The 25,468-nt window shown below is 39.6% G+C and overlaps 1 protein-coding gene across 2 annotated transcripts in view; it reads left to right on the top strand.

The window, feature by feature from the left end:
* LOC306758658 (rho GTPase-activating protein 12-like) overlaps positions 1-25,468 on the top strand; it is a 64,927-nt gene that overhangs the window by 34,626 nt on the left and 4,833 nt on the right. Inside the window, exons 3-12 of one of the 2 annotated variants that reach the window (XM_079243999.1) lie at positions 13,850-14,119; positions 16,992-17,198; positions 17,567-17,647; positions 18,522-18,650; positions 20,076-20,137; positions 20,881-20,962; positions 21,664-21,765; positions 23,358-23,456; positions 23,855-23,957; positions 24,225-24,344. In XM_079243999.1, the coding sequence (XP_079100125.1) occupies positions 13,850-14,119; positions 16,992-17,198; positions 17,567-17,647; positions 18,522-18,650; positions 20,076-20,137; positions 20,881-20,962; positions 21,664-21,765; positions 23,358-23,456; positions 23,855-23,957; positions 24,225-24,344 (1,255 nt within the window). The remainder of the gene's footprint in view (positions 1-13,849; positions 14,120-16,991; positions 17,199-17,566; positions 17,648-18,521; positions 18,651-20,075; positions 20,138-20,880; positions 20,963-21,663; positions 21,766-23,357; positions 23,457-23,854; positions 23,958-24,224; positions 24,345-25,468) is intronic. The other variant, XM_079244000.1, reaches the window with a different exon arrangement.

Genomic DNA, 25,468 nt, shown 5'->3' with positions numbered 1-25,468 from the left:
CTAGATGACACTTGAAGTCTCAAGGGATCAAAAGGCTGCTGCTGTCGGATCGTAAATGCAGGGTTGCAGTGGCTCAGATGGTAGAGCCGCTTGTCCTGTGGCGGTCTGCGGTTCGAGTCCTCCTCCCTTACACTGCTGCAACCTTGAGGGGGACTCGATTGTTCCCCCAAAAAATGCAGAGGATTGCACCAGGAAGGGCATCTGGTATAAAACGTGGCAAAACTTCAACGGTGCGATGATGTAGACGAGCTGAAAAGGAAACAACAACATTAAGAACTTAAGTGCATGATGTGTTTCTGAATGACCATGGGGGGTGAAAATCAGAGGGTTTTTAATTGTTTGTTTGAAAAAAAGAAATTATCCAACTTCCTGCAGGCGACTGCCTTGAACAAGACAATGCTAAACTTTCTTTGCTAAAACATGATTGAGATAATCCACTAATTTTAAAATCAGTTGCAGATTTATAATCTCTGCAAAGGAGGTCATGTTTTTACCAGTTTTATCTGTTTGTTTGTTTGTTTTCAAGATAACTCAAAAAGTTAGGGACATATTTTAATGAAATGTTCAGGAGTTGTTGGAAATTTGAAGAGGAAGAACTGATTTAATTCTGGTTTTGATCCGGATCACCGTTTGGATCCAGGAACTTTTTAAAGGATTCTTTAACATTGTGAGATAAGGACATTTTCAGCATTTGTACACATAACTTCAACGCAAATGGTCGAAGCACTTGGGACAAAAACACAGGACAAACTTCTAACAGGTTGTAAAATATATCAAAAACTAATCCAGGTAAATGAATCATTTCGCATACTATGATCCAGAGCATGAGAAAATAGTTGGTCTGTGGAATTTTCCTCGTAGGAAGAGAATAAATAATTACAATATGGGGAGAACTGGAACCCTTGGCGGAGGTTTGCGCTCTGAGGGCTTTTCTAGTTTTTTTTTTTTTAGATGACCCTTGTTGATTCAGCTTTACTTACATGACTTAAAATACTTTAAATGAGTTAAACTGTTTGTATCCACTTTCTTGGTGTTGAAATTCAGTCGAGCTCCTGAGAGTGCTGTAGTTAGTGTAAAGTGTTTGTGGTTGGGGACACGGTTTTTAGTACATTTTTATTGTCTTTCATTTATGAGCGGGGGTCCCCACACTCGTTATGTCTTTGTCCTTGGAGTTCTGTCCCAGAGGCAGCGCTAAAAACAAGCGTTTCTGTTAACAGGACGCCTCTTACGACATTTCTCGGCGGATTGTGTTTCAGCCCGACTCGAGGCAAACATGTAGCTCTGAATGAATAAAGTCTGCTTTGATAATTGCAGTTCCCCACTGAGCTCCTTTTATCCTCCTGTTTTTACTGTGCTGAGCTCAGTGCATCATGTCTGCCTTGCATCCCTGTTCTCTGAGTTAATGGACACATAGCTTCATTCATGGCCATGAATAGATGCGCAGCACATTTGGATCCATTGGCCCTGAAGGCCGGAGATCTCTGCATTTAAAGAAATAATAGCTGGTCCTCTTCTTCCCCGCTGGATTTTATTTATTTATTTATTTTTAAGTCATTCAGCCGGACCGTCTGTGTTCAACTGCTCAGCAGTGATACTGGGTCGTATCTCACTGGATGAGGAGGAAGAGAAACAAATGTGTCTCACTCTGAAAACGGTGTTTAATGATTCACAAAGCATACTATCCACCCTCTGTCAATAACCACTGCTGTTTGATTGGTATAGTGTTGTCATGGTAACTTGGGACACTCATTTGGTTGGTCAAGCTTTGTGCCCTTGTAGATCTACCTGATTTAATTCACACTGACTGATATGTAAATCTGAAAGTTATGAAGCAAAAATAGCTCATCTGTAATGTTCAAATCAGATCAATGGAAATTATATTGATTCTTGCATTTTGCTTAACAATTACCTGATCTACAGCCACAGATCAGGAAAAAAAAAATCCTTTTAAGCAACTTAAGTGGAATTTCTGGCAATGCAGCCAAACTTTGTCCTGACTGAATGGAAATATGTCAGAACATGAACATTTACAAATGGCAAGGAAGGTTTATTTTTATAACACAATTCAACAACAAGTGTTTCAAAGTTCTTTACAGAGACATTAAAACATTGGAAAATAAGTAGCTTAAGTTTAAATTAAAACAAGAAAGACGTGAATAACATAAGATTAAAACTAATAAAATCATGATCCAGCTCAACCAAGTCCTGCTTAAAACAAACATGCAGATTTGGACTTAAACTTAAAACAACTTTGAATAAAAACAACTGAAATGCAGCTGAGAGCAGGATGGTCTTTCACCTCGATGTTTCAGCAGATCGGAGGCTTTCTGGGAGTTTGTTCCAGACATGTGGAGCATAGAAGCTAATTGCAGCTTCTCCATATCTGGTTCTGACTCTGGGAACTGATAAAAGACCTGATCTAGATGACCTGAGGGGTCTGATGGGTTTATAATGGGACAAGAGGTCTATGATGTATTTTGGTCCTGAACCGTTCAGGGCCTTATAGACCAGAAACAGAACTTTAAAGTCTATCCTCTGATTGGCAGGCAGCCAGTGTAAAGACCTCAGAACTGATGTGCACAAATTTATCAGGTAGATGTATTTTAGTACAGCTTAAGAACAAAATATCAACTTATGAATATAAATTGCAAATGTTATGATTGTATTTACATGAACAAGGTTACAGTCTTCATGCAGCATCCCAGTGGATACTTATCAGGTAATGTATTTAGTCTTCATAGTTTTTCCAAGTTTTGGCTCAAACATGAACATATGACTTTCATGCCTTTTATCTAGTTATTTTTCAGTCTATTTTTGTTGATTTAAAAAAAATAAAAGCACAGAAATCAACACGGTTTCTTTCAAAGGTCACAACTGTTGTTTTTCAACCAGACCACAATGCCAAACTTATGGACTGGCACTTGTTTACAGTAACGTACAGTTATACAAACATGCATAAATCGTACGTTAAACTTTACAAGGAAAACTTTACATGGAGACATTAAGTTTTTTGTATAATTGACATACGTAAACCAGATACAATTGAATACTTGAGACAGTTGCTAAACGACTTGGATAGAGATGGCTCCTGTATTTGAGTTGACCAAATGTTACCAAGGATTTGGTTTTTTACCATGTTTTATATGGAGTTAAACAAGACCAGAGAATAAAAGCCAGATTTTTTAAAAGGATTTTTAAATTATTTAAAACCTCGTAGAAACCTGAGATCTACTTGGACATTCGAAGTGTAAATGAACCCTAAAGTACCTTTCCACCATTTACTGCAGATACTGACAGATTTTGTTGTGATGCAGAGTTACCTTACTGTATGTTACCAGAAGTTGGTTGTTCAACTTGAAGAACTTGTTTGGGGAAAAATTAGCAGAGCTCAGTGGAAACCAGACACTCATGATGCGGATATTTAGATTTGCACATAAAGGTAAAAATGACTGGACAGGTACATAAAACTGCAGGTGTTCTGCCTCTGTTCAGCTTTTTAACATTTCCATTTCACTGTAAAATGCTTGGTATGCCGTACGAGGTGCATTTTTAACGTTTTCTGCTGCAGGCTGTGAGGACTAAGTGTTTCTGTGTAACTCTTCCCACCTGGGTTTGTTTTGTCCATGGTCATATTCGTTGCTTTTAAAGTTTAACATTGCCCACTGATCATCAGCAGGTTCAGACTGCTTTTCCCTTGCCACACATACAGATCTATCTTTCCTTGTGCTTGGAATATTATCAACTAGAATATTTTCTTTCCAAACCTTTTTTGAGTAGCTTTATTACTGCTACTGCTGGTTTTCTGAGCCAGCTCACTGGTGTAAAGTACAGGTTTTGGTACTGTCCTGAGCTTCTAGTCAGGAAGACCTGGGTTTAAGTTGGAAAATTTTGTAAAAAATACATTAAAAAAAAAAAAAAAAGCTCCACTTGGTTACAAGTATATGAATTGAAAATGATTTAAATGACGATGTGTAATTTTCTAAATTGATTTAAATCCACCTGAGTGTACTGCCATTGTTAAATTTACAAGATCCATGTGTAACAGTGTGTTATATCAACTATAACTCAGTAGAACATGCATTCAGGTGCAAATGCATTCAGATTTTATTAAAGACACGCTGAGATCTGCTCACACAGTCTACATTCAGAAGTAGGATGTGACATTTGTAGCCACATCTTTATGATAGTCTGAAACTTAATTGGCCACAGAACAAATCCAAGGACCAGCTATTGACCTGATGTGGCTCCGTGCAAACAGTGGAGTTACCATGCAAACGTTGAGCACAACTTTTGTTCTTTCCTGCAGAGACTTTGAACAAAGCAGCTGTAAGATTGATTGCAAAGCTTCAGATCCTTCTTGTCTGGTCTTCGGAGTTGCTTTGCTCAAACGTTTCAAGCCGAGTTGTGAATATAGTTTCTCCTCTCAACCGAAAGCTATTTTAGCTCTCTTTTACCATTTTAGTAACAGTAGTAACTAACGCTGAATCTGTTCTGGAGCAGTTTATGTCCAGTTTTAGGTCTGTTAAAAGTATCAGCTTTTCACTGATTCCTTTCCTGGCGATATCTCAGCCAACAACATCCAATGGAAACTAAATGCTATCAGTAAGAAGTGTTAAATCTAAGGTAAGGTATTTGTTGAATTACCATAACTGATTAGAATAATTGGCCCATGTATTTAGTCTGAAAGCTAATAAACAACATTTTAATCTTTTCTTTTCGAGTGCAACACCAAAGAACTTCAGCCTGGGAGTCACACTGTGCATGTTTGTCTCTTAAAGCTACATTTATAATGTAACAAAGCTGCTCTTTTCATTGTGTTGTTGACCATCAGCAGATTCTGTAGCCTATTAATATCTTAAAGAGGGCAGATAAATGGCGTCTTTCTGTTAAGGCACTCAGCTCATACCTGGCACAGTGTAAATCAGGGGTGTCCAAAGTTGGTCCTCGAGGGCCGCTGTCCTGCAGGTTTCCCATGTATTCCTGTTCCAACACATCTAGCTTCCACTAAATGGATCAAACAGCCAATGACGTGCACAACTGATTAAGCTCTACTACTAATTAATTTGAATCAGGTGTGTCTGAGCAGGGATACATAGAAAACCTGCAGGATTCTGGCCCTCGAGGACCGGAGCTGGACACCTCTGGTATAAATGGTTCAGTGAACTGTAGTGTAAGCTAGCAGGATGGTGTCGTTGTTGGCATCAACAATGTAGCACCACAGATGTGAAACACCTCGATATCGGCTTCATATCTTTGTGTGTGTGTGTGTCCCCCCGTTCACCACATCCATCTGTGGCGATTTATAGGCTGAACTCTGGTGATGTGGTTTCTGTAAGACATTATAAAAGCAGCTGGAAGACTTGAGCTTGTCTGGTTTGGAAATGGTAACCTGTTGGGCTGAAATGAAGAAATTTGTTCCTTGTTTGTGTTGAAGATTTCACTCAAACATCAAACAACTCCAAACATCATTAGTTTCATTAAAAAAAAACATCTTAATGTCAACAGTGTCACATTAAAACAAAGAGAGTGGAAATGTTCGACTTCCCTGCATAAAAATGACGACTGTGTTCAGGTAACCTTTTCCAGGAAACAGCAGCGTCCCACCAGCTGCTACTTAAAGACACACACAAGTATCTTTTGTTAAATTAAGGACATTTTATGAAATAATCATTCACATTACTGCTGATAGTCTCGTGTTCCTTTTATGTTTATATGGAAAGGTTAGAAAACTCCATGTTATAATATTTAGCCTAAATAAATCTACATAGGTCAGAGTCTGCAAGGAGCTGTGAGGTGTTGAAATGAAGCAGAATATCAGATCTTTACTCCTTTACTTTTTGTGGTGCTTCTCCCCCATCCTGTTCTCTTGATCTTTGCTTTGACGCATGTACAGCAAGTGAAAGATGGGGAAATATAAATTCAGAACAAGACCAGGACTTGGTAGTCGGTGGACTTGCCTCTCTAAGAGTTTGGCAGGTGATCTGAGTAAAAGAACAAACAACTTTTTCTTCTTCATAATACACCCCCTGGTAGCTCACAGTGCCTGTTAAGTCATGCTGATAACTGATTGATTATGCTCATGGTCCAATGGAACCGATGTATCCAGTCACCTTTGGAATAAAGGAGATGATCAAGTATATCACACTTGTTTTTGTCAGGGATGTTATGGGTTGTTGTTTTTTTTTGTTTGTTTTGTTTTTGTTTCTTTTTTTAAAAAAGTAAAAAAATTTTAAATGGCAAGGAAAAATTAAATATGCTTTATAACAGACCTGGAAACAAATCTCTTCTAGCCTTTTAAACAATATGATAAGTCAATGACCAGTAAGTTGTTACACTTTAATTTTATTTTTGACCTGTGCTCAGTAAATTTAAATGCAAGCAGATGTTGTTGGTACCAGATCAAAACCAATGTGACAGAATAGGCTACAACCTAAAGCAGGGTTGCCCAAAGTCAGTCCTCAAGGACCACTGTCCTGCAGGTTTTCAATGTGTCCCTGTTCCAACACACCTGGCTTTCATTGAATGGATCCAAAAGCCAATGACTGATTAGTTTGAGTCAGGTGTGTTGGAACAAGGATACATGGAAAACCTGCAGGACTGTGGCCCCTGAGGACCGTAGCTGGACACCCCAACCTAAAGTATCTGCCTTTGCCATTGCTGTTGGATGTTGCCTTATTTACCTATAAATTGATCTTAGTCTTCATCCTTCATTGAATATGTGACCACAATGCTCAGAACAAGCTGATTAAAACCATTTTTTTCCCCCATAAATTGCTATTTAAGGTGAATTACTCATTAAATGTCCACAATTCCATTATGGATGTATCAATGTTTTTTTGTTCAACATATCTTAGTTTGTATTAAATTTGATTTAAAAAATCCTCATTTTTCAATGTGCAGAATATATTTAATTGCAGGTTAAAAAGTTGCAAAGAAAATCTTTCAGATCTAATGTTAATAACAGGACTGATCGGGCAGGTATTTCCTTCCAGCCATCTCACTTTTATTTTTATTACAATATGGGTGTAACCACCAGATGGTTGAACTGTGGTATTATGGGTCAGTCGTGCTTCCTGAGGTCACGCTAACCGTCATTTCTCTAGTTACATCAGCAACTCTGGTGTTGCTAGTGTTTGAAGGCCTTTTTTTGACCCACGGTGGTATCCTTTTATTCCTTTCATTCATGTTTAGTTCTGTTTAGTGATCCAGTTTTTATCCCCTCTTCTTCACAGATTATTTAAGGTCCACATGCAGAGAGTTTCTAACAAAATCACATGTTTGTGTTATCTCTTCCATGAAGTAGTGTTATCAGGCTGACAACCTGGCTAATTTCCATGCTTCCAGCTCAGCAGATATGCGCTTCCTTCTTCCTGTTTCGGTCAGGTGTTGTGACTTTTCCACACTGGTTTCGTCATGCATGCTTCACACATCTAGCTGCAGATGTTGCTCTGGCAGTCACCACCTTTCAACACAATCTCATCTAAAATAAACAGGTTTTTTTTTTTTTTTAAACCCTTTTGCCCCAAATGTGGACGTTTGTAACGTTTAACGTGTGTATCTCTTTGCCCCAACAAAACTACAATCTAAATGAAGTAGAGCAGAGCTGGTGTTCTCTGTGTTACTTGCGCAGCTTACATGTATGTCTGTGAGTCAAGCATACACACTCAACATGCTATCAGAGTGCTTTGTGTTTGTTTACTTGTGTGTGTGTTTTGTGTTTGCGTGGCCTAGCTCCCTGTGGTATGCAGCAGAACAGGTTCATCTGTGTCCAACAGAAAATGGGAGTGCAGAGGAGCTGAAGAGCTCCTCCTCCTCTTAAATCACTGGCGGATCTCTTTCAGACTTTGACAAACTTTGCTGTCAGGCTGCCACCTAAAGGATGCAGCAGCTTTATCTTTTACTTTTGCAGGATTTTTCTCTGCAGAGCACACAGAGTTGCAGCTAAGTCATGCTGTGATTTTGTAAGCCAAGAGCTTTCAGATTTAGATCCAAGATGTCTTAAAGGATCCAGAACCCAAAAGTTCTGTTGAGTCTGACTTTTTCTTCATTTTTAAAAGACATGTTATTTATAATGATGTTTTATAGTTGGATAAAATTAAAAATGTTATCTGTCATCTACACTGTTGCTAGTTTGGACCATTACCATCATCCAGGATCTTGAGAGCTTACCGTCGTGTTTGTTTTGCATATTGATCTTCTTCTCGTCATTTACAACCACTTTGCTGGCATCATCATGCACACGATGTTCAGGCTCTATGGACAGCACATTAGAGATGTTTTCAGGTATGTTGCTGTGTTATGGGCGCAGAACAACACAGCAGTTTCCAGTTTAACACTTAATGATGTGTGTTGGTTACATTTGACTTGTCCGTGAATTGAAAAGACAACTTGTGACAATCGCTAGCTGACAGCTCACCTCTCCTACAGTATAATTATACTGTAAACTGAGGCTTAACAAATTCCCAAAAATGGACTTTGTTGACAAAGCTAGCTGTTGACTGCTGGTTTGTGGATGAACCTTTGCTGGATGCTTTGCTGTCAGATTTCCGTGCACAGTTATGGTGGACTTTCGATGATGCTAGCTCTACTTCAGCAGAGTTTGCACCAGACATCTTCTTTGTTTTCTGATGTTCTCAAGGATACTCCACACAGAACTTATTAAAGGTCTTTGACTCTCCATGTTTCCTATATTTTTACGCCATTATCATCAAATCTCACAGCAACATACACTTTGTACCAGCACCTGGCAGCAAGTCTTGTTGAGTGGATGTTGGTTGACATTTTGGTAAATTGACACTACCTTGTGGTGTTTGTGATTCTTTACTAGTAGATGCTGGTTGAAACAGGACAGACCCATCCTGAAATGATAATTACATAAAATATTAGAATTCTTAGAAATGATTACTTGAAAATGAGAACTTATGACCCAAACTTCTAGCTAAACTGGTTTTGATAAATACAGAATACCTCCTAAGTGCATGCATTCATGTTTGTGTTTAACTTCTGGTGAAATTAAATAAAAACACCCTGAGGACAAGCATAGAAACCAGATGAACAAACACGTCTGTAGGTCAATGAAACCACTCCTGAAACTTTCCCTGAAAGGACCCAGCAGTGCTGGAGTGACCCAACTTCAAGTAATCAGGACAACAGCTCTGCACAAAATGAACAGACTGTTCTCTCACCAGATAGTCGAAATGTAAACTGTGATCTCAAAACATTTGCAGCCTTTGCTGGCTAATATTATCTCCAATGCACTCAGAGCCTGAAGCAGAGTCTGCTCCTGTTTCTCGCTTTTTTCCCCCCCCTTCTCCTGATTATTTCTGTCCTTGTCTCTGCAGGCAGCGCTGATACAACTATTGTCCTTCATGTTGAACTAGCAGTTTTTCATCCCTTCTGTTCTTTTTCTACCCATGAAGCACTGCTCTGGACAGGAATAGTGAATTATGTCGAGTGGCGATCAGAGCTGTTAATTGGCCGATGCTGTGTAATGTGCCCTCAGGCTCCTCTGAGCTTCTTTATGTGGTCAGTGCATTTGTGGGTCAGTTTGTGTACACATCCGCTCTAGCAGAGGTGTCAGACTTCAAAGAGTTTTGTTTTGCTGTTTGATCTGTTTTCATGTTATGTAAGAGACTCTTATGTGCTTTCCCACATTTATTTCAAATGAATTTATTTTTCTCACTAATGTTCAGACAATTATCAGCAATGACAAAGCAGCAAATTATTTATTAAAAATAAAAGGCTTAAATTTGAATTTATTTCTATCAGAACTATTAGCAGTGACATTTACCTGTCGATGTGAGCTGGTGATAAATACTGAAATGAAAACCAGCCTGTGGTTTTGAAAGAGATTTGTTAGTAGACCTACATGGTAGGATCAAAAATAACCCAAAATGGCACAAATTCAGAGCAGTCAGCAAACTTTTTTATGCATATCTTGACATGTAAGTGTTTATTCCTAAATTTATTCACTTCTAAATTTGCATATTAATAGTGGGACTGACTGAGAGAACAAGAGAAAGAAAACCGAGAAGAAGAAAAAAGACCAGAGTGAAGAGGAAAAAGGAGATTAAGATGCAAAGGACAGGAAAACAATATACAATTCCACAGTCATGCACAAACAACAACAAAACAACAAACAACCAGCTGCTACAGCCGCATAAAACAAACAGAAAAGAAAGCGGACAATCATGGGAGCACCTGCAGGAAGGCACATTACAGCGTTATAACCATCTCTGCAGTCAAACATAAGGATGGCAGCATCTTTCTGTAGGGATGTTTCCTTTCTAAAAGGTTCTGGAAACATTAAAGGAAAAAATAAAGAAAAATCATGAAAAAAACCCTAAATAATTAAAAATGTTAATATTTCAGGGATGCCATCTTAAGTGTGAACCCGCACCTATCAGAGCATCTCTGGAGAAACCCTAAAATGCCTTTTTCTTCACGTCCAGCTTCTGCCAGGATGAATCATGAAGACAGTTGCAAAGGAAAGGTGTCCCATGGTTGAAAGATGATTACAGAAAACGTCAGGCGTCCAGATGTCAATTCAATTCAATTCAACTTTATTTATATAGCGTCAAATCACGGCAATGCCATCTCAAGACGCTTTACAGACAGAGGGGAAAACATAATGAAGGCCAATTCATAACAGCCTATATAAGGAAACCAACAGATTGAGTTGAGTCCAACTCAATCTCCCATCCTGAGCAAGCACACTGGCAACAGTGGGAAGGAAAAAACTCCCTTTTAACAGGAAGGAAACCTCCGGCAGAACCCGGCTCAGGACAGGCAGCCATCTGCCTCTGCTGTGTGGGGGGAAGAGGACAGAAAGACAACAGACAACAGGAACTGCTACTCCCGGCCAGGGAGACCTGCTGAGACAGGAGACATACATGTTAATGATGCAACACTGTTATGGGGGGAGTAAAAGAAAGAGATAAAGAGAAAAAGAAAGAATCTCAGTGTATCAAAGATGTTTTAACAAAGAATGAAGTTCGGTGCCTGAAATGAAGTGAAATCTGGATTTTTTTTTTTTGTTTTCATTTGTGATTATTCATGACTTGCTGTATTATTTCAACATCTTTTTTTATTTTATTGAGATTTGTCCCATTGTTCTAATCCTGTTCCTAATCTTACGCTTTATAAAAACTAACATTTCCCAAGATATGCGCAGAGATACGCTTTATTTCTGATGAGGCGTTGCACTCAAGAAATGGGGACATGTGTTTCCTTTGCCTAAAGCATGCTAAAGAGAACTGCTTCCTCTTAGTGAGAGGTCAAACCTCTTAATGTCCATCTGTGGTTCAGCGGTGTTGGAGCTTTGTATTGATTAGGTGTTCAGTCTGTTCATAGCAGATGTCCAGCACCAGCTGCTCAGGAGGACATGGCCTTCTGCAAAGTTAGAAGACTATGTGCATTTTTAAATGAGATTTTAGTTGTGTAAGATTTGCTTTTCCTTTCCTCTCTGACCTGAACTGAGAGGAATTTTTCTAATGTGAGCTCTAGGCAGACAGGAATACTGAAACACTTCTGTTTAAATCCTGCATAGGTTTAACGATAATTGAGGAAAATGTCTGCAAAAACAGTGGAATTCTCCTGAATAGATGAGCAACTCTGTCTGGATTTTTCTTTTCTATTCATCTGAAGTCTAAATTTATGCCGGCGTTTTGCAGAGATTGTGGTTTTGGGGCCAGCGCTGAAGTGGGTTACAGACTCATTGACTTTTTAACGGTCTACTGACCACCAGGACTTCCCCTTTGACAGATCCATGCACCACATCACATGCTAAAGCAGCTTTTTTAAACAGGAAGACGGAGCAGTGTTGCACGATGTTTGCAGCGGAGCACAACTCGAAATCAGAATAACAACCAAGAGACCATGGCAATGGTTTGGTTCAGGAGAAGCTTAATGCGAGCCATCTCACTGCACGGAGAAGATGATGTGTTTACTAGTTTCTCCCCACCAGAGGTAATAAGTTATGTATTTATAATTTATCAGCAGAACTATTCTGCACAGTGTTTGTATTATAAGACGGTGGAAGTGTATTGAGCCGCTACAGCGGTCCAGAGAATATCCGATTCTCCTGGGTACCTCCAGCTGTTTCTACAGCTCCTGCATATTTCATCCCTATTGATCCCCATGCAATAAAAACATCACAGAGCTGCTGTTGGAAGGCCTCGCGGCTGTGGTATTATTTATGACTCTCTCGACCCTGTCGCTCTGCAGCCAGGCAGCCTCCATGTAATGTCAACATGAAATAATCATGAGCAGCGGTTCATTGACCGGATCAGTTGTTCATCTGGGTTCTGAACGATGCTGTGTTATTACAAGCAGCATGCTGGTCGCATTTGTACTTGTTTAACTGGACAGGAGCTGTCGTTTGACCGATTTAGGCTCTGTAATTGCCAATGTCAACTGAGAGAAGGCTTACCAAGTTTTTCTTTTAACTAAATCATTTGCTATTCATTATTAGAAATAGAAAAGTAAATATTCTTCATCATGGTCTTCCTCAAAATGAGTACATATTTTGCATGACAAAAACGTTACGATCAGGGTTTCTAGTTTTGGTCCTTAAGGGCCATGATCCTGCAGCTTTTTCCTGTGTCCCTGCTCCAACACATTCGACTCAGATTACCGTCTGGTGCAAGAATTAAAAAAACATAACAATGTCACATTTTTTTCACATACAATATTTTTCTTCTAAAGGAATATTCAGAGATTTTTTTGCCTTTGTTATTATTGTGACTTTTCATTTAGTTTATTTATCAAATAATTTAATGTAATTTATATAATAGAAATATTCTATAAAAATTGACATGTAACATTTTCTTGTCTTGTTTATCACTAAGGGGAATTTAGTAATTACATGTATGTGTATAAATGAATTTTTTTACTATATTTCTTTTTTCTTCAGTGAGTGGTGGTGTGTTGGCTGGCTCAAAATTGCTCAAAAATATAACATCCTCACATATGAACACACTACAAAACAGCCTTTAAATAGGTGCCCACTGTAGTGGGCACCTATTTAAAGATGCATCAAAGTGTTTAGAGTCTTTCTGCAGAATTTCATTGGCTGTTGCTTCCATGTAATTTAAGCCAGATGTGCTGAAGCAGAGATGCACAGAAAAGATGCAGGACAGCGGCCTTCGAGGACCAACTTTGGACAAGACTCATCTGAACACAACTAATCGGGTCGTTTTATCAAGCGACCATGTAAAGATGTCAGCTGTAATCTCTGATCAGATTGAGTTCAGTCAGATAAACACACCATCAGGCTTCTCCTGGCTATTTATTGGACTAGACGTAAAGTGTCGCGCAGCATTGTTTTGTTTTTTTTCTTGCATATCGGTGGAGATCTTTACTTTGTTTCTGAACAGTTTCTACAGTTCTCTCTCTTTACAGCTGCTGGGATCAGACTGGTCAAACAGTCACGCATCTCAAATCAGTTTTACTTCCTCATTTCTAAATGACACAGGTCCATTTCACTCTCTTATACAACAGCAACTTCCTTCCTCTCTCATCCTCCTGCATTCATTCAGTGATCAGCTCCTGTATGGCCAACAATTGCTTTGTCAGCTTGAAAAACAGCTTATTTTTTCTCTTAGGAACTTTCAGTCCTTCCCTTTTGTGCTCCAGAGGAGCTGATTGTGTAAAATAATCCATAAACGCATCCTCAATGCGTTATTGAGTCTAAGGACAGCTCAGTAGGGTGAAGTTGAGATGAAATGTCCCAAGTATCCACAGATTGCATGTGCAGCTGGTGATTTGCATCGTTTCTTCCATCATGGTCACCACCCAGGAGCTTTTATACAACAGTAGCTCACAGTTTTGTCTCTTTTTCTTCCCTCAGACTGTATCTACGTCAGGCCATGGCCGGTCAGAGTCGCCAGTCTACACCAACCTCCAGGAACTGAAAATCACCCAGACGAATCTGCCCCCTCAACCTTCAGGGTCACCCCTGCACATCCTCGGTGACTGGGAGACCTATAAGGACCACAGCGGCAGGCATTACTACTACAACCGCTCCACCCAGGAGAAGACCTGGAAGCCACCTCGAACCAAAGACAGCAGCACCGGCAGCTCTAGAGGAGAGAGCCACAGTACTGGAGAGAGCGCTGAGGTAAAGTTCGCACCTGTTGTACAAAAACGCCATGGTAGGCGTAGGTGGGCTTAATAAAGTAGTGCCAGCACATAACAAAGTTGGTCTTTGGTAACTAAATAAACAAATACTGGTCACTCGGGCTGAACGACATGGAAAGAAACATTTTCTTTAAAAAAATCAGCTTTTGTTTAGTGTTACCAGAGAACTCAATATGTTGAAATGAAGGTTTAGCACGACATACATAAATATAAGAGTTCCTTTTTATTCTAACACAAGGAGATAAGGTTGAGATATGAACAACTGAACTTGCTACCAGTGGCCAAAATACTAAAACGTGGAGGTTACATTTCACTCCAGAACAGCTTTATACTTTGTTTTTTCTAAAAACTGAAGTCTGATGTCATAAAAAAAACACAAACTTTATTTAACCAGGTTAAAAATCTCATTTTCAAGGCCGACCAAGAGGTCAGCAGCACACGTGTTGGGATACAGATTCTAGAAATAAAAAGGCATAAATGAACAAGTAATGGATTGCCAATACATTTATGAATAATTAAGGAAAAGGTCAGAAACAATTAAAAGCACAGACACTGTTGAAAAGCTCCTCGCTGTCTGTAAAGTAAAGAGCAAAAGGTTTGGAATAAAATGAGTTCAGACTATTTTTATTTCAGGTTGTGATGACTTCCAGGCTGCAGGTCAAAAGCTTGTTCCCCAAATATGGTCAGGAATCTGGGATTATGAAAATAGATAATATTACTTCTGCATAAAGCATAATGATTGCAGGTTCTTTGGAGAAGACCTGAAAGATGAGAGGGAATCTCTTCAGGAAGAGACGTGTGTGTATGAATAACAGCCAATGTGTGCACATACATGTCAGAGAGGGCCAGTTAGCTTCAGCATGCAAGTCACAGTGATGAGTGAGGCGACCATAAATAGTGACAGATCTGTAAGCTCACTGGCAAATTATGGAAAGAATGAAGACATTTGGTCCACAAAACATCTGCATTATCTAACAGCTGGAAGAAGGTAGCCGCGGTGTTTATCTCAATAGCACCACATGTGATTTCTACCTGCATGCTTTCTGCGTTGCATCCTGATGCACGCAGCCCGTGTGACATCATTATGGTTACTTCTGAGTAACTACAATGTTCTTTGTAGTTTTTATCAAGGTCAAGAATACTTAGTTTTACCGAACTGAGTTGCTCTGTCTTTAGTCACTTCATCGGGACGTTTCAGATGCTGGATTGTTTCCTGTCGCTGTTTTTTGTTTCAGCACTTCACACGCATGGAAAATGAATCCATGCTGAACATCCTCGCACAATGTATTCAGGTTTAGCCTCTCTGCACCGGCTTTTATGAGCTAAATGTGTCTGTGTGACTTCACAGCCGAGTGTCACATGATGTCTAACTAACCGTCGCTGAGAAAGATGACAGGAGTTGCAGCTGAGGCGAGAGGATTAGTGAAGCGGTTTGAAACCTGGATCAGGTGCAGCGTAACATGAAAATGAATCACACTGTTTGCAATTTTCTAATTTTAGATGGCAATTTCCATGTTAAAAAGGTTCAATCATTCAGTCCTGCAGGTCACAAAAGGTGAAACTGACATCATAAAATAAAAAAAAATTTGTTACCAATCATTTTCCATCTTAACAAATTTAGATCAAGTTTAACCCAGTGGCTCAGAAAGCACCTATTTAGGGTTTGAGATGGTGGCTTGGGACCCGATATGATATATTAATGGTTCAGAAAGATTCCTGATTTCAGTCCTGAATGATTTGTGGAGTTTTACTTTTACTTTTACTTTTACTATTTTACTTTCAATTTTTACCACCAAACAAGCCACGTCTGCCACCTTAATGTCCAGATTATCGCTGAATCCAAAGTGCACATAAACACTTGCCTTTACTGAAAACAACTGGTTGTATTTACTGCTAAATTTGCTGCAGCTTCATAACAGCTCAGTTTCACAGGCATTTCTCCTCATTTAGACCTAATAAGGACAAATATTTAATTAAGAATCCTCATTTTAATGAGATACATCTAAAGTATTCCTCTGTACGGTTTTAAGTTAAAAACCATACGGCTGCAAAACTGATGCGATGTTATGAATCTGGTCCTCACAAGCATGCAATCACAGGCACTCAGGTATTCAAACAAACACTTGTACTCATCCAGTGTCAAATCTCCAGGGACTCACATTAAGTAGATAACAAATTTGTCATGGCAGTACTTCATTAGCCGCTGCGGCTGCCTGTGTGCCAACCTCCACACAGAACCGGGCGGCTGCAGGATTGCTCCGTCAGCCGTGACAGATTGTTTGGAGAGATATGAGTTATCAGTAAAACATCTCAGAGAGAAAAGGCGCCGTTCTCCGTGTGACACGCAGCTCAATTAGCCACCGGCACCAGGATGCTTTGTGATGCGGGGGGGGGGTGAAAACGCGGCTTTTGTGAGTTGGAAATTTTGACCAAATTACTTTTCATAATAATGTGATTTAGTGTGATTATGATCAGCTTTCACACAAACACAGCCAGTTCCTGACAAGCCACCTAAAGCTACGTCCTCTGGTGGGGGGTGGGGGGGTCATCTCACAGCCACAGTCAGCTTTGCATTAACTAGCTGCACCACACTGCCACCTCCAGACGTGCAGCGGTTACTTTACCCGGCTGTGGAGGCTCTCCCTGAGGTTTTCACCTCTGTCAGAACTCAGGAGCATCTCGCTCTTTAGCTTTACTGGGTCTCTGCTTTTTATCTAACTGGTGATGGGCAGCTTCTGATGACTTACTGGTTTTGGATGCATGGCTGTCTTCTCTCTTCTGTACCTCCATGGTGAAACCTACTTTTTTTTTTTTTTTCCCTCTCTCTCTCTCTCTCTTCACACTAATGTCAGACCACCCCTCTCTCGCTCTCGCCGTCTTTCCTCCCCTTTCTCTCTCTGTCCATCGGTCGACTCCAGCCTCTGTGTTCGGAGGACACCTGCTTCAGTACCTACTCTAGCCAGTCGGATAGCCAGTATGGCTCGCCGCCGCGCGGCTGGTCGGAGGAGATGGATGAGTACGGCCACACGCTGTATGTCAGCGACTATACTAATGAGAAGGTACCGGCTGCTCTGAGCACATCTGCTGTGACTTTACCGTGCTGGTTTGTGCATGGGGAAGCGGGTTTTAGCTTGATTTATGGATCATTTCTTCTTGCGGTGCATGTGCTTTATGTTTCCTTAACGCCGGTTTGACAGTAGCGTGCCACTCAGAGTACTTTTTCACGTGAAGTATTTCCATTATTTTTCTGTTTCTTACAGAAATAAACTAAATAAATGTATTTAAATAGAAGTAAAATCTTTGTCTTACTGTTAAACTCACTGAGAGTTTTCTGTGTGCCAGGAAGTTAAAATATGTGGAAAGAAAAATAAAAATGTCGGGACTCGCACCATTGTTTACTCTCTGCTGTGTCTCTTTGTGCCTTTAGTGGTTAAAACATGTTGATGAACAGGGCAGACCTTATTACTACAGTGCTGATGGCTCCAGGTCAGAATGGGAGCTGCCAAAGGTAAGATGCTGATTAATCCTTATAATTTATTAAAAACTGGAATAAAATAAAGGCTGTGGTGATGGAGCAGCTGATAATAACGTACTGCTCGGCCAGAATCACCCACATGGTTCCCACCTTTAAAGATTTAAGTGGCCTTAGTTTTTATCTGACAATCTAAAAGGGAGGGAAACAGAAACATTTAAAGAACTGAAATCTATTAAAATTTCTCTTTTTCTTTGCTGATTTGTTTTTTTTAATTGGACTGTTTGGTTTTTTTTAAACAATTTCTTTACAAAAATCAGTATGAATACATTAGTTTTAGCCCTGAAAGCAATCTTAAAGCTGCACTGAGGCAGACCAGGCTACAGTTTTAGCACACTTGGCCTCTCCTCCCCAGTTTTTACGAGGCAGTGAGGCGGAGCTGCTGCAATGAACAATTAAGCCGTTGAAAATTAGACTGTTTGCACAACAAAGCAATAAATCTGAGACATAAAAGCTCCTTTACTGTCCATTTTACTGTGTTTACACCATGAAGCACAAATAAATGCATCCAAACCACCATGCCTTCCTGCAGCAGTGATTGATTTTATTCTCTGTTTACGTGTCACAAGCCTCCACCTGCATCACTTTGCAGAGTGGGAGGAGAGTGCAGCATTATGATCTGATTACAGGCTACTCGATAGGAAAACAAAGTGTGCAGTAATGTCATAACGATACAATTTGCAATATGTAAACAAATATCTGAATATACGTTGCTGATTTCATATCTAGTCTAGAATTGGTTTGCAGCCCCCAACTGATTACTGCTTACCAGCAACAGAGAAATTGTGAATATTATTTGTCAAAGTTAGCAGAGACGACATTTAGATCTGTTCCCCCCCCCCCCCTGCAGTACAACCTGCCCATCCCTCCACTGCCTGGGGATGCTCCGAAGAGTCGCAGCCTGGACAGGAACAATGCGGAGCCCATCGTCCTGACGAAGCTGCGCCACAGCTCCTACACCATCGAGCCCGCCGAAAAGGTCTGACAATCCTGATCAGCCAAGCTATGAAAAGTGACTTTTTTAGGTTTTTGTTGTCTCGTGCCCATTTGCTCAGTCCCTCCTGTTGTTGCCAGGCATATAAACTGCTCAGATTAAAATGCAACTTCTTTATCTTGTGTTCGATGAGTCAAGTTGTAGACTGGTTGTTTTGCAGTGGCTGATTAAAACCAGGCGTTTCCGCTCAGGCTCCGCCCGCCCACACCCGTACAAACACCAAGTCAGTAGGAGAAATCAGCACCTCGTCCCCGAATCCAAGCACAAAAATCAGTCTGCATGAAGAGATCATGAAGAATCACACCCAGGATAAATCCCTCTCTTTCTTCATCTTGAGTTGATTGAGCTTGGAAAACATCAAATCATCCACATGAACAATTCCTTCAGTATCCTGCAGCACATTATGAGTTATCCTTGGAAATAACAATCACTGCAAAGGCGACACAGTTTTTATCTGCATGATGGCTCTCTGAGCGCTCCACCAGCATACACATCTTAATTAATAATCCACTTGAGCTTGGTGGTCGGCACGCAGGTACCTGACACAGTGAAAACAGGCTCATAATCTCACTGCTGATTACAACACACTCTTTCAGCTGTCTCTGTCTTCTTAGCCTCTCATTAACCTCCCTTTGTCTGACAGTTTGTGTGTTTTTTTTTTGTGTTTTTATGTTTAATCCATCCCTGTCTCCTCACTAGGAAGCTCCTCTGAGCCCCATGCCCCCTTCTCCCGACTCTGACTCCTGCTCTTCGTCTCCCAAGCCCCCCACCTCTGTTAGTACTCACCACTACCCTCATGTGGGCTTAACCTGGTCCAGGGTTTAAAGGAAGGAACACAAGTGGCAGCTTCTTGCAGCGTTCCTACACAGGCCTGAAAATCCTGCAACTGTTCAAGAATATGTCCCAAAATAAAAAAACACAAAATATTCCACAAAAACTAAGCTAAAGTAGTTGAGCCTGTGTAGGAAGGCTGTTTCCAGGACATTGTTGTGCTATTAAAGCCTTGCTTGGCCTTTTTACTTCAAATCTTTTATTAAAACAAATCTGTGAGATTTTTGTTTCTTGGTGTCTTAATCATCCAGAAATCTGTTTCCATCTGAACCACTTCTTAAATATTAAAGCATCACTGTTATGTTTTCTTTATTCATTTCCAAGAGTTAAATAAGCGTCATTGAGGTGGTTTGCTGTGTTTTTCCTTCAGGCTGAAAGCTTTTCTTGCTCTGGTGGCAGGATGGGTGGTGGCGTCTCCAAATAGTGACAAATGCTTTCTGTTTATCCAGGTTTGACAGCATCTTTCTGCGACGTGATGCAGCAGAAGCTGTCAGTCATAGTCCATGCGAGTGACATTTATGTGATGTGATCTTTCTTCGCTTTTTTTTTTTTTCTCACCATGTTTGTTTTCTTCTGCAGCCGTCTGAAAAGTGTGGGGTACTGAATGTGACGAAGATTACTGAGAATGGCAAGAGAGTACGGTAAGCGGTGCTTGCTCTGATTACGGATGTTAAGACCGTCTTCTGTCTGGTTTTTTATTGGATTTTACGTCTCGAGCTTTGTTAAACGCTTTGAGCTCTTTGCCTGTTATTTAGGTCTGTAAACTGCATAAACACAATGAGATGAGCACGTCTCTGCAACCACAAGACCAATTTCCATTCTCCTGGAGTCAAAGTACAGAGAAGACCGGGAGTTATTAACATGTGCAGATATAAGTATGCGTGCACCTGGTTAAGAGTAAATAAAGGTGGAAAATTGCAAAAATGAAAATAAAAAATCCAGGCTTGTCTCGAAACAGTTTCAGAAAAATATGAATATGGCTTTGTAACGATGCAGCTGCAGCTCTAAAGCTCCATCAGATCATAGAACAATATGTGAACATTATCTCTGAATAAGTGAAGCAGAATAAAATTAGCCAGGTTTTAATTCAGACACTTCAGGCCAGGTTTACAAAAAAAATGGCTGTTTTAGCCCACTTTTAGAATGTCCCTTTTCTCTCTCTCTCTCTTTAAGATAGGAAACACATACAGGAGTTTTTCTTGGAGTTTGTTAAGTTTTGTGAACAGTAAATGTTATCTGAGCAAAATAAAAATGTCAATTTTTTTAAAATATATTTGCCTGTAAATTTGTGCCTTTTTAGGCGTTTGTTTAGCAGACACAGTCAAGTCATCCTCCTCGTTGAATAAACAGGCTTACAATGTTTATAATTCTGTACGTTTTGCAGGAAGAACTGGACTTCTTCGTGGACCGTTCTTGATGGTTCAACGCTGCTGTTTGCTAAAGGACAAGGAGGCGGGACCAGCTGGGTGAGTGGCAGACATCCTGCTCTGGTGTTGCAGAGATACAGACCATTTTTGACTTGTTTACTCATCATCCATCGCAGGTGATCCTTAATCTGGCATTAAAATGCATCCACATGCTTCATCAGAGACCAGTTATGATCAGATATCAGCAAAAAGTGCAATTTCTGAACTTGCTGTCTGAGATTCAGAGGGAAAATCCATGCTAATAAAATTATAGTTTTGCATACAAAGGAGATTTTCTCTTTTGTTTTTTTATATTTTCCTCTGCAAATGATTAAATATAACAATAAAACTTCAGCTGGAGGATTCAGTCAGTAAAGCACATCAGTTAATTGGACTATTTTATCATCATTTTTGGTTTGATATGTTTTGTTTGTTCCTGCATGTTGCAGCAGATGACATGAACAACTAGCCAGCATGCAGTCAGACAGAATAAAGGTCAAAAGGTTAAATCAGGCTCTTTGGGGCTGATCCTCTACCATAACTCCGTGAAAGGACTCATACTTGCCACATTTAACCTGAAATAAGTCTTGAACTGTCTTATATCAGGAAGTTCTCCCCAGTGCTGCTCCATGTGGACACATGGCCGTAATCTGTGCATTAAATCCTCATTCATCACTTCATCCTCTTTCTCTCAACCACTGTTTGATGGTAAAAATGTTTTCCTCAGTGTGAATCTGCCATGTTTTTCTGTTTCTGTCCAGTTTGGAGGAGCTCAGTCCAAACCAGAGTTCACCGTGGACCTGAGAGGAGGGTCAGTGGAGTGGGCCTCCAAAGACAAGTCCAGCAAAAAGCATGTTTTAGAGGTGAGAGTATGCACAAAAATACTTCTTAAATCTGTTCCTTTTGCTCGTAGTTTATAAACAAGATAAAAAGTTTTAGGCTTATTAACCGGAATAATAATAAACTTCTGCAGTTGAACCTCGATGAAGCCTTAAAACCAACTCTGAACATGAAAGATTTATACAAAATGTCGTCCCACTCATCAGCCTGCTCTGTCTGAGGCAGCAAACCAGAAACTTCTCAGTTCTGTTATCAGTTTTTATGTGTTCAGGTATTTTCAATCCTTACGACTTGGTTTTATCTTGTACAGCACTTTGCTTTGCTTTTGGCATGAAAACCATTTAAATAAATGTCGATATGATATGATTTGATTTGCGTTGTTGCTGATGCAGAGACTGCTGCATTCACAGCGTAGTTCTGACGGAGTGTGAGCCAGGATGCTGGTTTCTAGCTAAAATACACAGATGTTGTCCTTATTCCTCACAACCAGACAGTTGTTCAGACAGAACACAAGACACAGAACGTTTGTAGAGGCCATTTATGTGTTTTTGTTTTCTTTTATGAGAAATGGATGTTATGGAAGTTAAATTATGTTTTGTGTTGTATATTAGTATATTAGTATTAGTATATTAGGTTACTTTACGCAGATAGATTTTTATTGAAAGTCTGTTATTTAGCTTTTTGATGAGTGTGGTAACGGTGAGGGAAGACAGGTATGTCACGTCCGGCGGTGGTGGGGCTTTTTTGTTGGTGTGAGACAGGATGAAAGGATTTTCTGACCACTTTCAGGCGTTTTGTTGGTTTTTGTTGCCTGGAACAAATATATAATGATCCACCTTTATTATATTTTTTTATTGTTTAAAGAAAATAAATTAGTTGTAATTTACTAAATCGTTTCCTTTTTTTTTTTTTGGACTTTTGGAAGTGTGTACAAAAATCAGACAGTCCATGCTGCCACCACCTTTAAAGGAACGTGGAAAAGGCTGGTACAACGTTAATGCACAAAGAGGACTGATGTTTGGATAGTGTATGTATGCATGATGTGGGTCAGAGGAGCTAACGCTAGCTAAGGCTTAGTAGGATAGCTGCACAGTCCAATTCAGTCCCATTCATTGTAGGCAAAATAAAATAAAACCATTTCATGATCCACTTTAGTCCAGTTTATATTTCTTTTCATATAAGTTAATTATTTAAAAACAATTACCCAGCTGAGGAATCCACCAGATTCATCTCTTTGTTGCAATCATCCGCCTGCATGTGGAGGTGGGGGACAGTAGAGCGAAAAATCTACCTTCTAACAGGAAGGAAAGCCTCCATCAGAACCAGAACCATGAAGGAAAAGCATCTGTGTGATCAGCGTGGGGGGTGGAGGACAGAAAAGATACTTCAAGATGTGCCAGAAGTTAGAGAGAACTTTTAACCAGATCATGAGAATCCCTCACGACTCTTCACTTCACTTATTCAGCTCAACAGTCCAGTATGAAGTAGATCGGATCAACAGCGTTTGATTAAAAGCTCCGATACGGACAAGAAAAGTTGTTGTTTTTGGCCATCAGAGTTCATGAAGATGAAGGATCGACTCTAAACAGAATGATGTTGTCTGTCCTGATTGCAGCTGAGGACTCGGGGGGGCACGGAGCTGCTGATCCAGTCCGATAACGACGCCCTCATCAACGAATGGCTCAGAGCGCTGCAGGACGCCATCAGCACACATGTGAGGACCCGTTTACCCCGTCATGACCCTCCCCAAGGGTTCCAGTCAGGACAGGGTCTGGAATCAAACTTAGACGAGGGAAAATTGTGGATTTGGTGTTTAGGAGTGGAACAAAGTGCCCCTGTTTAAACCTTCTGTGAACTAAACACAATCTGATGTGTGCCAGATTAAAGCCAGCCATCATATTTCCTACATGCTATAAGTATGTAGGAAAAAGCTGCAAACTACCCAATAAGCAGCTGATTTTAACTGAATCAGCTTTAGAAAATAGTTAGAAATAAAAACTCTGAACTTAAAGAGTGTTTTAAGGCTCAGCTAAGAAGCCAAAGGGCTGATTTACATCTGGTCTTTATCTCATTTCCTTCTTTGATTTGTGTGTGTGTGTGTGTGTGTGTTAGCCTTGGGACTCTGATGAGGCCATAGAAGAGGACATGCCCGAGTCGCCTGGTGCGGAGAAACACGACAAAGAGAAAGAACACAGAGACTCCAAGAAAACCAGAGGTGTGTGCGGTGCGGAACTCCTCTACCATACATGCAAATGAAATCTGGAATAAAATTCTGCATAAAGGAGCAGATAAACCGGCTATAAATCAGCGATCAGCTCCAAACAGAAAGCACAAAGTACAAAAGCACCTTGTTTGTGTGATACGCTCTATGAAAAGCAGTGCTTATCAGTTCTGTTCCTTCCAAACATCGAGCAGTTGGCATGGCGATCAGCGTTCAGGCGAGTGGTGGATAACACCGTCCTGTCTCATCTGTCCTCCACAGCCATGAAGAGCTCCAACAGCGTGGACACTTCTGAAAACAAGAAGACCAGACACAAGCTGAAGAAGTTCCTGACCCGCCGTCCGACCCTGCAGGCCGTCCGAGACAAAGGATACATAAAAGGTTGCTCACATCCACGACCACTGTTTACTATGAATGTGGTTTCTGTTGTTTTCTGGAATATTATTACATCAAGGTTTATTTTTTTTGTCCTTTAAAGTCAGTTTTACCTCAACGTTAGTCACGATTTAGGATGTTTGACTCTACAGGATCTTTTGTTTTTTCTAAGCTTTAGTTTATGGTTTATTTGTGTTTTTGAAGGTAAAATTCAACTTGCAGTTTCTCTTAAAAGTCAACTGGACTCTAGAAACTATCCTGTCCTTTCAAGTCATCAGAGGACAAATAGTTCTCTCCCAAAATGCACTAAACAACTTGAACGGTTATTATTGCTCCTACTTTTCTTTAGTCAAATTGCTCAGTCAGCTTCAGTTCTATTGAAAGCTACCAAATATGTAAATATTCGAATTTATTTAACCTTATAATTACAATATCATTTGTTTTTTAAAATGACAAAAAAAAAAAGTAATTTTTGCAGAAAATTTTTCTTCTTTTTAATCTGTCTTAAATGTATTAAAATATATAAAAAATAATTTTTATATATTTACATATACATATATATATATATATATATATATATATATATATATATGTATAATAACACATTTTTGTGTATTATTTTTATTTATATATATATATATATATATATATATATATATATATATATATATATATATATATATACACATACATGTATGTATATATATATATATATATATATATACATACATGTATGTATGTATGCATGTATGCATGTATGTATGTATGTATGTATGTATGTGTGTGTGTGTGTGTGTGTGTGTGTGTGTGTGTGTGTGTGTGTGTGTATGTATGTATGTATGTATATGTATATACATATATATATATATATATATATATTGAATATGAAAAATGACTTCTCTTACACATTTTTTTTTTAAAATAAAAACAGGGTTATTTTATAATAATTGAAATAATTACATATTAGGTAGTTCTGATGATAATTGAAGATAAGTAAAGGATTAGAGTGGGAAAAGTGGAAAAATGCTAATGTGGAATAATTTAGTCGTTTTAGAACAAGGACTTTTTAGTCCTCCTAAAGGGCAGCAAATTAAAACAACCCACATGGGCACACGTAGGAGGTTTCATTG

The sequence above is a fragment of the Telmatherina bonti genome (assembly GCF_933228915.1).
Source record: "Telmatherina bonti genome assembly, chromosome: 7".
NCBI lineage: Eukaryota > Metazoa > Chordata > Actinopteri > Atheriniformes > Telmatherinidae > Telmatherina > Telmatherina bonti.
Note: the sequence above shows the minus strand (reverse complement) of the source record. Positions and strands in the feature narration are given on the sequence as shown.